Raw genomic sequence first — 18,037 nt, forward strand, 5'->3', positions numbered from 1 at the left:
AGAAAATATATTGAGTCAGTATTCTAATTCTAGCACACTAGAAAGCATTACTTTTAAAAACATGAATAAATACGTCTTTTAGGCTAAACATTGATCTAGCCTGACCATCCCCAGGAACTCGTACATCTCAATAATTTATTAAAGTGATTGAACAACTTTTCTAAAACGATTTCCAGTCTCTACCATCTAACGCTCACTTACCTACATAATGGTCACGTAGTCCAAAAGGATATATCTAACAGCAACATATATTCCGAAATATATCTCGTAATGCGTCTATATTTGTTTGTTTTTTTTTGCTATTTTTAAACACTTAAACTCTTCATGAAAGCATCATATCTTAACAATTCAAACTTAAGTAAATAAACAGTGTTTCATTGGGTTACATGAGTAAATATGTAAAATAAATGTTAAATTATATATATATATATATAGGTACACATATATTACCATATAAATAAAACAACTCATGCCATGCTTTTCACGAACTTATGCTACTTTCAAGCAATGTTTAGGATTGTATTCAGAAACATTTGGGTATCTGCAGAGTTAATGTTCATGTTAGTGTAATACATAGTCCTGTAAATTCTTTTTATTTATCCTACTGAGGTTACCATTTAGTTTCGAACAAACAATACTTATACGCCAAAACATGAACAATAATTAGTTGATTAAATTATTCAGTGTACAACAGTTTATTCTCTGAAAAATAAAATACAATATGTAAAGAAAGGTTCTCATGAAATCATGTTTTGATAATTAAAATTTCATAATTTATTCATCCATAATAATCGGCTTGACAAAAAAAAAGCAGGTCTAGACACAGAAATATACAATATTGAATTGTGGTCTTCATATGAATGTAGAATACTTGTCAACAGTAGGGCTTACTTGCTTTGAATAAGATATTTCTAAGCACGTACTGCAGAAACACTTCTTAGAATAAAATACGCGACTTTAGCAAAAGTTTAATATTTAACAAGTTAATCAAATAGTAAAGCAAAAAACTCTCAGAGTAAGAGTAACTAAAATAATCTGAACCAAATAAGTGATTTAAAGAAATGATATTTTATGATTATGTATAACTTAAGTTTAATCATTTCATCTCAGTTAGTATATATTCCAGACACGACGAACAATAAATAAAACTAGTAATGACAAAAATTACATAAAAGCTGATATACTAAGCCTTTTGTTTTATCATAACTTTGAATGAGTTTAAATTAATGTACATTTATATTTGTAAACTTCAGTGAATACAAAGATTTATATTCATTTTGATCTAAGTTTTACACAACTATACTTACGAGGTAGATTTTCAAGAATGAAGATTAAAGGATCAGTGTTAAAAAGATTATCATTCATACCAAACAAATAATTGAACATCAATGTTGGAATATTTTGACAAATTTCCATTCTTTCCTAAATGAACTTTTACTGTTTGCTATCAATGACCTTTTTAACATTATAATAATATTCCAAAGTTGGTTATTGAAGACTTCTACTTGAAATCTTACATCATACTAATTATGGCAAATCTTATCACAGGAGTAATAAATAATAATATGGGATTTATCTGAAAAGTAATGTCTGGCATGTTTGATTTCAGCTAAATTCACTCCTCTCAATCTTCCAATAATAGCTAAAAACACAAAGTCTAAGAGTTAGTAAAAAAAAAAAGTTATATGAAAGTTGAGATCTGTGGGAAGTGAAATATCTACACATAATACCAAATAAATAAGAAAATATATTTTGAAACTACAACTTGTTTAAAAAGAAAAACAAAAAATTAGACATTCATATGATTTAAACATTTCAAAAAAATAAAAACAAATTACATTAAAAAATTCTAAACTCTGTAGAAGATTTAGGTCCCATAAAGGCACAGAAAACTATACTGTTCCCATATTTCATCAAAATAACCTATGAATTTGTTTTTGTTATTTTTGGTTGTTTTTTTTAAGTTTCATTTCTGGAAAATGAAAATTCTTTGTCAGAACATTTGTTCAAAATTTATAGCTTGGAACTCAGAATATTAAATAAAACCTTTAGGATCAATCTTGATGAAAAAAGTGTTATACTTCAAGATGAATTCTATGACATTTTGTTTATAATTTTTTATTTCATTAATAGGAAAAACTTATAATCTCTTTAAAACAAAGTAAACCTGACATAAGTAACCACCTTTTCTCTCATTCTTGACAAGAAACCAATTGTAGACTTATTTTAGTTGGTATTCACACTATTTATGAGATGGGGTGATCATGTTCAATAATAGGCATATTTAAATAGTTTACATTTATACTTTCAGACAATAATTAGAAGTTTAAAGCCCCATTTAAAATTATATATATATTACAAAGAATATTATTCTCTTTCTCAAAATTAACATATTATTTGTCATCCTAATTTATTCTTTACATTTTTTTAAATCATAATTAGACCAGTTTTTCTTTTCTCAAATAAACAAGTGTGACAAAACAGTTTATTGTACTCACTTTCTCAGGTCTTCGGGTAAATATGCAAGTAATTTAAAAAATATGTGTATAGCCTGTGTATTGAACCTGTTAGGTTTTTCCTATTCCAAAACATACCAGATAATTAAGTAATAACCCAATATAAAGCAAGGCTTATAATAAATGTTTTATAAAGGGTTATAAAATCAAATAGTATCACAGTCACATTAAATTCTTCTTTTAACTTTGAGCATTAGCTATCTCGTTGTTTTCATGTAAGTAAAGAGAGGAAGAAAAAGTAAGAATAACCTTCGAAAATATTTAAACGTAATAATACGAAACAAGATTAATAGGAAACATGGACTGAGCTGTGTCTGATTTGCTGTGCAGTGAATCTGACATTAAACTTTACTGTCTCTTTAAAACAACAACTTGTTTATCAAAGTAATTTCTAACTATAATGTTTTTTTTGTTACTGTAGCAACTTTTTTTCACTGTATTTTGATATGAACAAAGGTTTTTATGTTTTATGTATTTCTTGTACTTAACATTGTTTCACTGACACCAAATTACAGTGTTTACATGATATGATTAAATGTATTAGTAATAAGTTGGCAACTTTTTTCATGCTGTTTTTATACACAAACAGTATATTTTGTATTTCAAGTGTGTTTTCAATATTTTACATTCTACTAGGTACCTTAGTAGCATTTAACATATATACTAGCATATAATAAATATTAAGTAACCAAGATCAATATTCAAGAATATTGAAAAATCTTTTTCTTAATACTACACCATTAACACTTTTAAATGGCAATACTATTTACATCAGAAGACACAGAGAATCAGATAAGTACTGCCTTATCTTATGTATACACACAATCAGTATGGAAAAAGGATCATGTGGTAATTCAAAAAAAAAAAATTAAACTTGTTTTCTGATATATAAACAATACCTATACACAGCTATAGTATTAATTCATTTGTTTGTATCCAAGCAAAATCACAAGAACAACAATAATGTTGCCATGGCAACATGTACAGACATCTAATAGTCTTGACCTGACTGAGTTAAGGTAGGGTTTTTGTCACCATGGTCATTCAGCTTGACACAAATGTTCTGCAATGTTTGAAGTTAACTATTTGAATTCTCAGGCTGTAAAAATGATATCCTCAAACTGGAGTAATGGTCAATGATTCAATATGGCCTTGTGACTTTACTCGTCTATGGCTGTCAACTCGTTTGGGTGTTAGAGAGGAAGACTGTAAGTTGTGTGATTGATAAAATTCTTGCTTCATTGTTAACCCAAGGGTCTGAGTCCAGGATCCCTGAAGAAATCAGATAAGACATTGTAATCTCTGCAAGTTTAGTACTTGTATAGTTATTTCTATATATTTGTTTTCAGTCTTTTTTTTTTCATTAAAACATACTAATTGAAATAAATAAAACATTTTGTGGAGGAAAAATCAAACACAGCATGTTCATCATGAAGTATCTCTTCAAATTCTGTTAAAGTAAGTAATTTTATCAGTACCTTAAGAACTCAAAACTTGAAAAATTATTTTTAAATGGTAAAAATACATTTTTTCTCATAACATATTGTAAGAGGAATAGCAGAAACTTACCACAATGTTAAATTAATTACACAACATATATAGATATGTCAGAAAAAAAGTATACTATATATCTGACATTGATTTAAGTTAAAATAGTAGATGATTACAGAAACAATTGTCTTAAAATATATATATATTTTAAATATGTGAACTTTAATAAATAACTATTGATATTTGTCTTAAGTTTTAACTTTTCATCACCAAAGTTCCACTAAAATGCAATTTTATAGTTAATCTTTCTTTGAAAAACTAGAGGTGATAATTTTTTCCATACACAAGTTAACTCAAAATCTCTAATTGGTCACACACGCTACTAGTATTTGCATTCTACAAAGTCAAGCAGATTTGACCATCTAACTTGCAAACCCCACCAACAGGTACTCACGAACATGCTACTTCTTATCTTCAAACTTTGTTACTATACAAACTTATTCTATTATACTACATGGTTTTATGGCTTGTTGATGATCATATAACTCAAGAAACTTGTTCTCTTCAGTTATATTAGACCAGACACTTGCTCTCTGAAACTATATCATGCTAGAAACTATTCAAATATATATACATATATCTGCACATCACAGAAATTTGTTTCATTCTTAAAATATGTATACAAAACATTGTATCTTTTCCAAGCCTTGTCAAAATCATTTAAATATTCAAAACGTAATTATTGTAAATAAATACCAAACATATTTAGTCTATTCAATAGATAATTAAATAGATTTAACATTGTAACGAAAATGTATATATGTCCAAAGATGCTTTAGATTGGTATGATTGTAGAGACTTTAAAACAACAAACTTAGTAGTGTACCGATGTTGATCTGCAGAGAAAGAAAATAATTTTCTGATTGGCTGCTAAATTACTTTCTTTCATGGTTTCGGAAATAAACAATTTCAGCATGTTGAGTTTAGGAAATGAACATCACCATTTTTCCATGAAAAAAAAACAACAAATGAAATATGAGAGTACATAAAAAAAGTAACAAAAAATAAAACAGACACTCAGTATCAAGCCACTAGCCTCATTGGACTAGTGTGTCACTTCAGCAACTAGTCCAAATCAATGCATTCCTTATTTGCCCTTGGCTTTCAGTAATTAATGTTGAACTCTGTAAAGTTACTCTCTTTGGAAACACAACTCCAAAAATTTGCCTTATATATTTCCATATCTTTAAGATTTTAAATTATATCACTTCAAGAACTTTATTGTCTCCAAGAAAAATTACAGAAAAATATTTTCTTTCAAACTGTAACACACTAGAAACATTATCTCTGACTATATCACTCCATTAACTTGAGCTCTTTTGTAATCCCTCCAAAAACTGTTTGCTTCAGTTACACTATACAGTAATAACTACCAGCAGTGCCACTTATATTTTTAAAAACACATGGAAAGGACACAGTTCCCAGTGCTGCATGAAAGCAATGGTGTGCTCTGGGCAAAATGAAAACTAGTGCCTTCCCCCTCCTGCTCATCTTGCTTTTAAGAAAATATGATACAATTTGATAAAATAAATTTATTAGTGATAAAAGAATAAGGAAGTAAAAAAAAAGAAAAATATATTTAAAAACTGGTTCATTAGTATCATTCTTAAGTGGACCCTGGGCAACTGCCCAGTGGTTAAAATGGCCCTGGCAGCTCCTAGGTTTTATGCTTTAATGATTTTGTACTTTATCAAAAGACAGACTATTTAGTGATTTTCAGTTTACGTTTCTTGTTTCTTACTGTTTTATGTTTTTACAGTATTGATCTATATGCAAATCTATATGCCACATAATAGTCATGGTACAACTGATATTACTACAAACATATTAACTTAATATTAATAATTATATTAGATATGTAAAAAATGAGGTGATGTTAATAATACACAAAAAAAGATACAGAAAGAGCACTGAGTTAGTTAACTTCCCTGTTCATGTCAGTTTAAGACACTGCAATCAGCATAAATCAAACAACAGAAGGAGAGAAAAAAAGCAATTACCGTTCACAATATTGATGTACTAAAGACTTCATCTGTTATGTGACACTCAGCTAAAAACAAGAAGCAGAAAGCTGTGTTAATAGCAAAAAAATGGATGTAGCAATAGGCAGCTGTGCCAGAAGCTGAAAAATTGTAGCATAACTACAAAAGATTCTGAACTTCTAGCAATATTACTCAAACAGTAAATTCAAACACTGATGTCACAAAAAGACATTATGTAGCAGTACTAGAGTCAGTAAATTTAAATGCTGATATTACTATTAGAAAATTGCAGCAGTGCTAATGATAGGATAAACTCGGGCAATGATGGGATTAGAAGTTTTAAACTCAAACATTGACGTGACTAGAAATGTTATAACATCTATTGATGTTATTATGTTAAAAGCTTGTAGTAACAAAACAGAAAACAGTGTTACTAGAAAAACAACTGTATTAGTATCATAAAACATGCAAATCCAGAAAGTGACATTTCTAGAAGATGAACCCTTCATTTAGAAATAATTCTCCAGAAAAACAATGCAAAAAACCTTCAACACGATTAGATTAAAAATAACAATTCTGGTTCCGTTGTTTGGTAGTTAATAGTCCTGGTTTATTTAATGGGTATTATATGTAGATTAAGATAGGTTTAATTATAAACAAACTAGATAAATTATACTAATGTTTTATTGTTGAATATCTAGCAGCAAAGGTTACTGTAAAACAGCCAATACTATAGTTTATTGTGTGGCTGGGAAATATCCAGTAACAATGGTACTGCAGAACTACCAATGCTTAGAAATCGATATAGAACATCATTTCATTAGAATTATCACAAAACATACAATACTAATGACTACTGCAGAGTGTGGAATATCTTAGTCACTGAAGCAGGACATTCGGTAGTGATATGTGTGTCAATTACAACCAAACCACTTTATAACCAAACTGATAACAATTTAAGTCACTTAATATCCTAAGAACTGTCATCTCAACTGGCATAGCTGGTATTTCAACTAAGATTTGTATGTTGTAGTCCAGCTGACCTGATGAGTTGTGGTAGTGAATGAAAGGCCTCGTTTGTAGTAGCATGCAATAGACAAGGTATAGATGAAACGCTATTATACTTTCTCCTTCTCTCCTTGCTAGAACTTCATATTGGGCAAATAAAGAATGTTGTGAGTTAAATTACTATCAGTTTTACCATGATATAATATCTGACATACTCACCGTACAACTAAATGTGATGCTTCACCAGCTAAGATATCCATAAACCCTACGATTTATTGTCTTATAATTGATATAAATAGCATTCCTACAAAGCTTCATATGTTATAGGCCTAAAGAGCTTTAGTGCTGAGCAAAGCCTTGATAACAATGAGGAAATAGTTCTGGCAATATTATTCACTATTCTTATTGGAAATTCATATTGAGCATGTAAAGGATAACGCAATTCAAATTATTAATAACCTTATTGTGATATAGTATCACACAAATACTAATACAATATTAATAATAATAAATAAATACTTAATGTACAATATCCAGTACTTTAGATTATTGCAGGAAATAGAGTACTAATATCTGATGCAGGATAGCCACTTCAAAAATTTACTGTAAAAAATACGGTAGACTGTAGTAATGGATGAACATTTAGTAGTAATGTTTCCTAAGGAATATCAAACAAAAATGCTTAATGCTTAAAATTACTAAAAAACATACTATACTAAAGACTACTGCAGAATATCCAATATTAATGTTTACTGTTGAAGAAATAACGGTTAAAACAAGTGCACAACATCAACATTGACTATTACAGCATAATTTCCAATATATGTATACAATTTGTTCTCATCATCCAAATTGTGAACTTTCTCAAGAAAGAAATGAATTGGTAGCATTAATATTATTCAGTACTTAAATCAACAATCTAACAATGCACTTAAATTCAAGTGGTTACTTATGCATATAAATATCAATCGGCATGAATTGACAGATTATTTATTTATGGCTAAATAGGCAAAAGTGAATATATATATAGAACATGTTATGCAAAATATTTACATAAGATTAAGAATGTGTGGGAAAATAAGGATCAAAGATATATAGATATGTCTGGGTCTTTGTTAATTGTGGGATTGTTTCATTTTATTCATAAAGCTTCTCTAATTTTTCTTTTGTTAATGTCAGGTTCATGTTTTAGTACTGTGACATTCTGTTCAGAAAACTGTGTTTGTTTTTATTCATATGCTCATGGACTTGGGAAGGGAGTGTTCTTTTAACCTGATCTTCAAGTTACATTCCATTTCACCTGTGTAAAAGACTGGGTAACTGTTACGCTTCATTTTATAAATGTTTCCAGGTGTGGTGAGTTCATTATATAATTTTCTCAACATGTGTTTAACTGTCATGTTAGTCCAGGGGTGAAAACGAACCCAGGCATTCTATTAAGGTTATATTTACTTGCTAGTTTTTTCGAAATTTCTGATAGAGGTATACTAATATTTTCTGTATATGGGATAGTGTAAGTGAGTGGGTTTCCTTTTTTCTTTTTGATGGAATGTTTGAGTTTGTTTGTCTGTTTGTTAACCACCTCTTGTAAGTGTTTTTTTAAATATGTTAATAGTGTATGCTATACTCAGGAAGCTTTTTAGAGTACCTGGCTTCTGGTGGATTACATGATTAGAAAACCAGTTTATGAAATTTCCGCTGTATGTGTTTTTTCTATGAATTTTAATGATGAAGCCTTTGGGGGGAGAGGGAATGACGTCAATGTTTAAAAAAATTATCGTGTAGTTGTTTTCATTTTCCATTGTGAATTGTATGTTTTTATGTAGGTTGTTTATGTTTTATCTATATGTAGGTTGTTTATTTTTGTATGTCTATATATAGGTTGTTCATGTTTGTATGTCTATATGTAGGTTGGTTATGTTTGTATGTCTATATGTAGGTTGGTTATGTTTGTATGTCTATATGTAGGTTGATTATGTTTATATGTCTATATGTAGGTTGTTTATGTTTGTATGTCTATATGTAGGTTGATTATGTTTATATGTCTATATGTAGGTTGTTTATGTTTGTATGTCTATATGTAGATTGTTTATGTGTTGAAGGGATTTTGTTTGTTCATCTTAACAAGTGGAACTGCAAAAAACATCATCTACATATATAAGCCAAAATGCTGGTTTATATACAGAAGTGTTCTATGTGATGTAAGAAAAGAGTGACCACAGTACCTAATAATGGATTCCCTATGGCAAGTCCATCTAACTGAATAAAGTACGAATCTCTATATTGAAATAAATTAAATGTGGCTAGTTGTTCAGTTAAAGTATTTACCAAGGTTGTAGTTTAAAAGATTTATAAAAGACATAATGGGGCATAAGGCTGTTGGACTTTTATGAATTTTTCGTAAACCGTAACTTTTTGGTGTTCTAGGTTGGTTTGTATGCAAAAAATTAGAAAGTTTAAATGTAACAGTTTTTTTTTTCTCTTAATAATATTTTGAGTAATTTGCTCAATTTTGTGTTGTATGTTGCTATAATGTTGGATTAAGGTCAGTATTTGACTGAGAAACTTAGACGCATCATTCAATTTATTTACCAATAAAGAAACATACTGTTTGGTTGTTAAAATCACGATCAAGTTTCATTTATCAGCTCTTTGAATGACAATTCTTTATTAATCCTAAGAGGTTTTAGTCCCTTTCTTCCTGCTGATGTTAAATTTTGTTTTATAGACTTCTTTTTGTTTAGTTTTTCACTAAATTCATCTAGGAAGTTTTTTAATGAACCTGCTTTTGGCTTGGTAGGAAAATTGCTCATTAAATTGTTCTTATTTTTCGGAATGTTGAATATTTCTGATGATTCTTTGTTGTCCCAAAATTAATTTGATGCAAATTAATTTTGTGGTCTTTGACTTGGGATTAGTGGACTGTATTTGCAATTTGATTCAATTATTACTTTCAAGGCTGGTTTTTAAATCTAATACTGGAATGGTTGGAGGAGTTACTGCCTAGTTAAGACCTTTATTTAGGGCTACGATTTGAAATTCACTAAGTTGAAAGTTTGCGAGATTGATTATATTGTTCTTCAGTGTCTGGTTGTGCTGACAAGCAAAGTTTTTCTAGCTTTTCGTCTAAATTTCGTTTAATAATTAAGCCTTTAAAGTAGGTGCTTTTCTGTATTAATGATGAAAGTAAGTTGTAATCTTCAGGAGTAGTCAAACGAACAAGGTTGCTTCATAGGTTAAGTTCATTTTCGTGGAGAAATTTCACTTCTCTCTGTTTTTCCTTTATAGTTTATTTTAAAAGTTATATTTGAGCATTTTCTATAATTCTTTTGATTTTTAGATTGGGCTAAAAGGTTCAGTGTAATTTGAGGAAGGTTGGTAGCAACTTTTCTATTTTGCAAGTTTTTAGAAAGGTTAAACTTAAAATCACGTTCTTCAATTTCAGTTGTTGTTGTTTTAATAATAAAATTTTTCTTCTTTCTGAATATCATAATCCTTAATATCCTACAATTGTGATGAGCCAGAATTGACAGATAGTAGCCATCTGTTTGTGTTGGGGTGATGATCAACATTGTCCATATGTTTGAGCAAATGTACCACTGACTTGGAAGTGGTTCCATGCTCTTTGAATGACACTTTAAGACAATTGTAGCCAATTAATAAAAGCTTGCTGTGATTGTATGGCTTCCATTCATTCTATGGGTCTCTACATATGTGAAACATCTATATGTCTTCTTTGAGGTTCAGTCATGGTTTGTGAACAATTTAGAGCACTTTAAAATCTATGATTCACTTCAAAGTAGCAACTAAAACAAGACTGTGTGAGATAACTGGATATAGCATGAGCTAAATGACTAATCACTTGCATTTCAGATCAGGTAATTATAATATTACAAATTCCAATTAGGATTTAATCATTTAGTGCAGTGTTTTTGCAATTATTAAACTAAAGGAACATAGTCAGACCTCAGATTACAACAATAACCTTATTTGTTTAAAACAAGTGTTCATGTACTTGAGTGTTGTTTGTAAATTGAAATTTTATACCTTTAAGAATTAATCAATTTTTGCAAGCTCTGTAATAAAATTTTTTATTATTTTACGTTCTAAAAACAAAAACTATATAATGTGACAGGTGCTCTGGTTGTATCATAATACTATCCTACTGAGAGAAAAACAAACTATAAATTGTAAATCAAGGTTTTGTGTTATAGGACCATCTGATGGTACAGTTCATCATCAAATATAAAACTATGTTATCTGAATTACTTCACATAATGTGAAACTGTTCAGAATCTTCCTTATCTTCATTTCATAAAAACTAGAGTACTTATACAACACAAAACTTGACTTGTGTTACATGACCATAATATCAGGTTTCTTTTTAAAAACAAACCTGGAGAAGATCATAATTGTTTGAACTTACAAGTAATAAACTGTTAGATAAGTATGATGTTAAGAGTTAGCTTGAACCAGTCAACATTAGTTGTGTCAATCTTAATTTGAACTACATGCAAAGAAGATGTACAGTTGCTATTAATGTCATAAGCTGTAAAAAAAAAAAGCTGTTTTAGTTACAGCTTACCTGCAAACTCTTCCAAGTTGAAAACTGTGAAAGAGATTGGGTTAGAAAATTAGCAGTGAGAGACAGGAAACAGATAGAATAATATAAAACTAATCACTGGAGTCAAAATAAAACAACAGAAATTTATACTATTTTCAAAATGTCTACACCAATGTTCTTTTATGCAAAAATTATATTACAATCAACCAGTACATGAATAGTTGTTGATACTGCACATTAGGTGAAACATTTTCTCAAATGTATTAATTACAGTGCCTTGCAAAAGTATTCACTCTCCTGCAAATTTCCACATTTTGTTGCTGTCTGAGCTTGTAATCATGAAACTTTCAAATAGGACATTATATTTAGAATCTACACAATCTACTCCATTCCAAACTTAGAAAGCTACAAAAACCAAAAAAAAAAAAAGTTAGATTTGCAAAGAAAATTAGAATATTCACAATTACATAAGAATTCAATCCCTTTGCTATGGGAACCATAAGTCAGTTCAGGTGCAAAAGACTAGTTTGAAAGGTACAAAATTAGTGTAATGGTCTCTGTCTGTGTTTAATCAAAGTGATTAACTTGACTTCAGAGTAAATGCATCTGTTCAAGCCACAACTCTCATAGTGATACGACAATCCAACCATGAAGACCAAGGAACTTTCCAAACAAGTCAAACAAAACAAAAATTGAGCTTTTTCGTTTAAATTCAAAGCATTAAGTCTGGTGCAAGCCTAACACAGCACATCACCTAATCAACACCATCCCAACTGTCAAGGATGGTGGTGACAGCATCATGTTATGGGGATGCTTCTCATCAGCAGGAACTGGGAAGCTTGTCAAGATTAAGGAGAAGATGGATGGTGCAAAGTATGGGCAAGTCCAAGAGGAAAACTTGTTCGAGTCAGCCAAGAATCTAATCACATTTTAGCAGGACAGTGGTCCAAAGCATAAGGCCAAAGCCACATTGGAGTGGTTTCAAAAGAAGAAAGTGAATGTCCTGGAGTGGCCCAGTTAAAGTCCTTACTTGAATCCAATGGAAAATTTATAGCGAGACTTTAACATAGCAGTCTATCAATGATCCCCAATGAACTTGTAGGAACTGGAGCAATTTTGCCATTCAAAAAGGATGAAAATTACACCAGCTCATTGTGAAAAGCTGGTAGAGACCTAACCAGAAAAGACTCAGAGCATTAATTGCTGCCAAAAGTGCTTCCACCAAGTACTGACTTAGGGTCTGAATACTTATGCTTTCGGCAAATTTCAATTTATATATTTTCTTTGCAGGTTTTATTGACATTCAACTTCCTTCACACATAACAGTGTTAAGTTTGATCATTAGAGTTTTAAATTAAAACAAGTTCATTAAAACAATTGTTTACATTACTTGTATTTCATCAAAATGTGACATTATTGGTAGGGTGTGAATACTTGTGCAAAAGGCACTGTAAATATGAAATGAACAATTTGTTCCAGAATTTTTTTTATTTTCTTAAACACTATGGATTATTTCTATGTCTACAACATGTCTCAGTAATAATAATGTATCCTAAAAATTCTAGAGGGCTCACTTAAAAAAAGGATGCAAAAACACAACATAGCCTAATTCAAAATTGGTTCCAATTCCAGAACTTACAAATACTAAACAAAATGAGTCCAATCTAAACCAGTAATTTAAAATCATATAAATGTTTCACTGGGACGGTAACAAGAGGACAGTAGTCAAAAATTATTCAGTTCTTAAAAAAATGAAGTAATCTAAATTTACTTGTATACATTACAAAAAAAACTTAAAAAAAGCAGTGGTGTACAACTACTCAGGTATTACAGAACAGTTCTAAAAAAGGATGGTGGTCCATCCAACCCCTTGGATAAATTACAGGACAATTCTAAAGAAGGACAATGGTCCTGTAACTCAGATATGTTACATATCAATACAAAAAACATGGTGGTCCTACAGCTCACACATATAACAGGATAATTCTTAGGAAAACAATGGTATACAGTCACTCATGTATATTACAATTCCTAAAAAAACAACCACTAACATAATACAAACAATTCTTAAGAAGGGTTGTGGTTGGTCTTACCACCTAGATATACAAACATACACACACCAAACAAAGTTAAGGAATATCTCTAATTTCTTAAAAATTAAAAATAAACAAGAGCAGACAAGAAAGATTGTGGTTGAACAACATTTAAAATTATATTCACATATTACTTGAAGAAGGAATGCTTGTAAAAATATGCAAGTATCTCATACAGGTATAAAAATTGGAAACCTTCATTTCTTGCCTTTGGATCTCCTGAGCTAAACTTTCACACAAATAAACCAATTGAATAGTATTTTCACAATAAACATTCTAATGTGGAGAGCAAATGAAAGACTCAAAGCAGAACAGAGTCAGCAACAAGTTGTGTCCTGGCTTGAAATGTCACATATAATGGTGAATCAGATGTGGAAACAGTTTCTTGACATAGTAGTTACACCAGTGACCAAGAAATGCTACATATTACTACTAGCCAGGTGATATAGGAGAGTAGCAACACCAGCTACTTCCAGACAGCTATATTCGACTTCTTATGTTCAAATATCTGCCCAAACTATAAGGAATCGACTTCACAGGATTGGATTCTATTCTGAAGACCTATTGTTTGTATTCCATTACCCTAGTCTCATTGTGCAGAGAGGAAAAGAAAGTGTCAGAAACATCTCACTTGGGTTAATAACAGATGTATCAATGTTCTGTTCACTTAACCAATTTCAGGTTGGAGAGTAATTCCAAACATGTTAGGGCCTATAGAACACATAATGAACAATCGAGAAAGGAAAGCCTTTGGAGTTGGTGGAATATTGGTATGGGCTGGTATCTTCATCGATGTTTGTACAAACCTCTACATTTTATAGAATGGCTCTATGGATGCATTGATATATAGGGACATTATCCTTGAACAGTACGTACACCCACATGTTGGTGCTATTGGAGATTCTTTCATTTTAATGAATGATGATGATGATGCCAAACACATAAAGTCAAGATTGTAGACAAATACCTTCAAGTCCAATGGAACTGAAATAAGAGTGGCTGGCATGTCTGCCAGACCTTAATCCAATTGAGCACATTTGGAACGTCCTGGAGAGACCTGTAGTAGCCTGACATCACCTATCTGTATCCCTTCCCAGCTGGCAATAGCTCTGTATGAAGTGTGGTCCGTAATTTCACAGGACTTGATCAACTGCCTCGTTGAGAACATGAATAATCATTGTAGAGCTCAGGAAAGTCAAATTCTTTACTAGTTGACTTTTGTCAACTTTCCAAATTGCTGAACTACCATGTAACATCATACACATTGTTTATTCTCGTACCATTTTTAACTCACATTTCTGCCTCACTTCTTGTGCATGTGAATTGTTCATAGTCGTTAATACATGTAAACTGTATATTTTCACTTGTAATGCACCTACGTGTTTTCAAACAATGGTGTACCTTAACTTTTTATTTTGATTTGTGTATTCAGAACAATTCTAAAGAAGTGCAGTGTTCTACAATCACCAATCGTATTACTGCAGAACAATTCTTAAAAAACATTCATATGTATAAAATTAATTAAATAGATTACAGAACATTCCTTAAACAAGGCAATAGTCTACAATTGCTCAGATTTATCGAAACAGTTGATCTAAGCCCAAAATTTATGAACTAAATAGCTTTCATAATCTTGGCACGTTTTACACTAAATTAAAAAAAATATATATACATCTTTGATTTTTTAATTTCTTTTCTAATTACATCTTAGATTACAATTACTATCTGATTAAGACAACTTAAATGTTCTTACCCTTGTGTTTGTATGCCGCTTGTCAGTCCTATCTAACGTAGCCCTAGAGTGAGATCTCATAAAACTACGACCTAATGAACCAGTTGCACTAATTGATGAGGATCCAGCGTTTTTTTTCTGATTTTTCCGTGAATAAAAGACTGCTTCTGCTTCTAGAGACATCCTATAGGATACAGATGCAAAGCTGTTATGTAAATATCTTCATAAAACTGGTCATACAAATCTTATTATTCTCTTATCCTCCCAGTGATAACATTGTTAAATTCAATGTTAGCATACAAAAAGTACACCACCATGCATCAATACTAGATATACTATACTGTTAACCTCCATGTCAGTATACAAGAAGTGCATCACCATGCAAGACTTAAACTTTTTGTCTACAGTACACCTCAATAATCAAGCAATTATATATTTTTTCAAACCTAATATTATGAATACTGTATTTCAAAGGTGCAGTCAAATACTTAATACACAGTGACTGATATTTTGTTTTATTTATCACAAAATTTACTGCTTTATTCAGGTTTATTTGTTGCAAATTCCACAGGCATACATATCTATTATTAAAATGTTCTCTTAGCATCTACTTAAAAAGAAATGCATAAGCAGGGGACCAAAAAAATTAGTGACATTTACAACTGGGACTAATTTTCAAAATGATGTAATATGTCAAGGTAGCTTCACAGCAAACTTTTGCTATAAAACAAAGTACAAGTCAGTGTACAAGTATAACACCACTGAGTATAATAATATTTTAAATCATTCACATTCTACATAATTAAATATAGAACAAATCAATCTTGCATATTTCTCATATCTTACTATAATATTTACAATATTCTGCAATAATTACCATTACCTCCAAATCTACAAATAACTTACCTTGCTGGTTGTATTAAACTATCTAATTCTGTTGTTAAGTGTCTCCGTATGATGTTCTTTGAGGTAGGAATACCTAGAGCCATTGCCATGGTATCAGCAGTAAATGATGGCTCCAGCACTACCAATGCACCATGAACACCACTACCTTGAAGGTTTTCTGCATATTCCTACATCAGGAGATTCAACTGAATATTCAAGCCATACCAGAAGAGCAGTTTGAACTTCAGTGTATGAGCAAGGTTAACATTGTTGAATAAAATTATTGTAAGTTTATATATATATATATATATATATTTCTTTTTATATTCAAAGCTTTAATTTAAAACCAAATATTTATATTCATATAATCCAATTTCTTTAACCAGCATTTCTAAATGGGAATGACTTCTCTTATATATATATATGTATATCAGAATTATGCCAAATTTAACAGTGAATAACAAACTTGATGAGACCTGTTTAACTGTTTACAACAGCTAACAAACAAAATGGAGCATTACAATTACTGAATGAATAAGAGATATCATTGACAAACTCATTAACAACCAATCAATTTGGTAATATTTCCAAAGATAAACATACTAATCAAAAGTTTTTGTTATTTTGATCTATTAATAAGATAGAGCTGGTTTGTGAATATACACTTGATTATAATATAGAGGTAACAGAGCTCTTACAGTTAGGCTAATTTTCCATGTTAAAAGACTCACCTCTAGATCAATACTCTTCACCCACTTGATAAACCTCTGATTTGTCCAAGCCAGAGGATCAAGGTCCATGTGTTCACAGCGAGACCTTCGTTGGGTTAACATCTAATGAAAATATTGTAACTGTTATTTATTTCCCAAAATCAATTCATTTCATGTTAAGAATAAAAACCAATTTTTCTTTCTTCACAAATGATTGCTGAAAACTCATATTGATAAGTTAAGAAAAAAAACTCATTCAAATTATTGTATACTCATATCGGTAAGAATCAGTGTGACTCATTACAAAGAAGACTATTTAGCTTAAGATTGATGTAGATAATCATTAAATAAATAAAATGTCATAAAGGAAATATTAACTCTATTTGCAGTGGGGGGGGGGGGGTCTAAGTGCCATTCAACATGGTATTAAGCTAGAAGAGAATAAATAACCAGATACAATATACAGGTATACTAAAAAAAAACTGTAGATATGAATTTCAGAGGCTCTAGAGGTTAAGCAAATGCAATATGCAAACTGTACAATGGCCAAAGATAATTTAATACTTCATATGAATATGATTAATTGACTTGTCAGAGTTGAAGTCAGACTGATCTCATCAAGTTACATACATATCTTGAGTACAAATATTTATGTAACTCATCTGCTGTAATGTGTCCAACAAACTTGTATTAGGCCATCAAGAAATTAATGTTTTGGAACACTTTTATTAATCCCCCCCACCCCACAAAACATACATCACGTATAAGAGTTAAATGAACTGCTTAAATGTTACGTTAGTGTAGCCTATATAATGTGTAAAGTTTAGTATACTCTAATCCCTTATAGTGATGTCACACAATGAGACCCGCATTCGGCATGTAATGTTGCTTGAATACAAGAAGGGAAACAATACCTCTTTAGCCATAAAGAATATCAAAGAAGTTTATGGAAATGTTTTGAATGTTCATAAGTGTAAATGATGGTTCAGCAAATTA

General features: G+C 30.5%; 1 protein-coding gene across 5 annotated transcripts in view; it reads right to left on the minus strand.

The window, feature by feature from the left end:
- Positions 1-289: 289 nt before the first annotated feature.
- Positions 290-18,037, minus strand: part of LOC106463315 (kazrin-like) — a 63,325-nt gene continuing 45,577 nt past the window's right edge. For 2 of the 5 annotated variants that reach the window (XM_022390792.1, XM_022390791.1), the window contains exons 11-15: positions 17,063-17,164; positions 16,353-16,519; positions 15,468-15,630; positions 11,643-11,666; positions 290-3,788 (exon numbers count right to left, since the gene is read on the minus strand). In XM_022390792.1, the coding sequence (XP_022246500.1) occupies positions 3,633-3,788; positions 11,643-11,666; positions 15,468-15,630; positions 16,353-16,519; positions 17,063-17,164 (612 nt within the window). In that variant the 3' untranslated portion in view covers positions 290-3,632. Of the gene's footprint in view, positions 3,789-6,067; positions 6,118-11,642; positions 11,667-15,467; positions 15,631-16,352; positions 16,520-17,062; positions 17,165-18,037 lie in introns of all 5 variants that reach the window. The other 3 variants (XM_022390794.1, XM_022390795.1, XM_022390793.1) reach the window with 3 other exon arrangements.

Source organism: Limulus polyphemus, unplaced genomic scaffold (assembly GCF_000517525.1).
Source record: "Limulus polyphemus unplaced genomic scaffold, Limulus_polyphemus-2.1.2 Scaffold1376, whole genome shotgun sequence".
Lineage (NCBI taxonomy): Eukaryota > Metazoa > Arthropoda > Merostomata > Xiphosura > Limulidae > Limulus > Limulus polyphemus.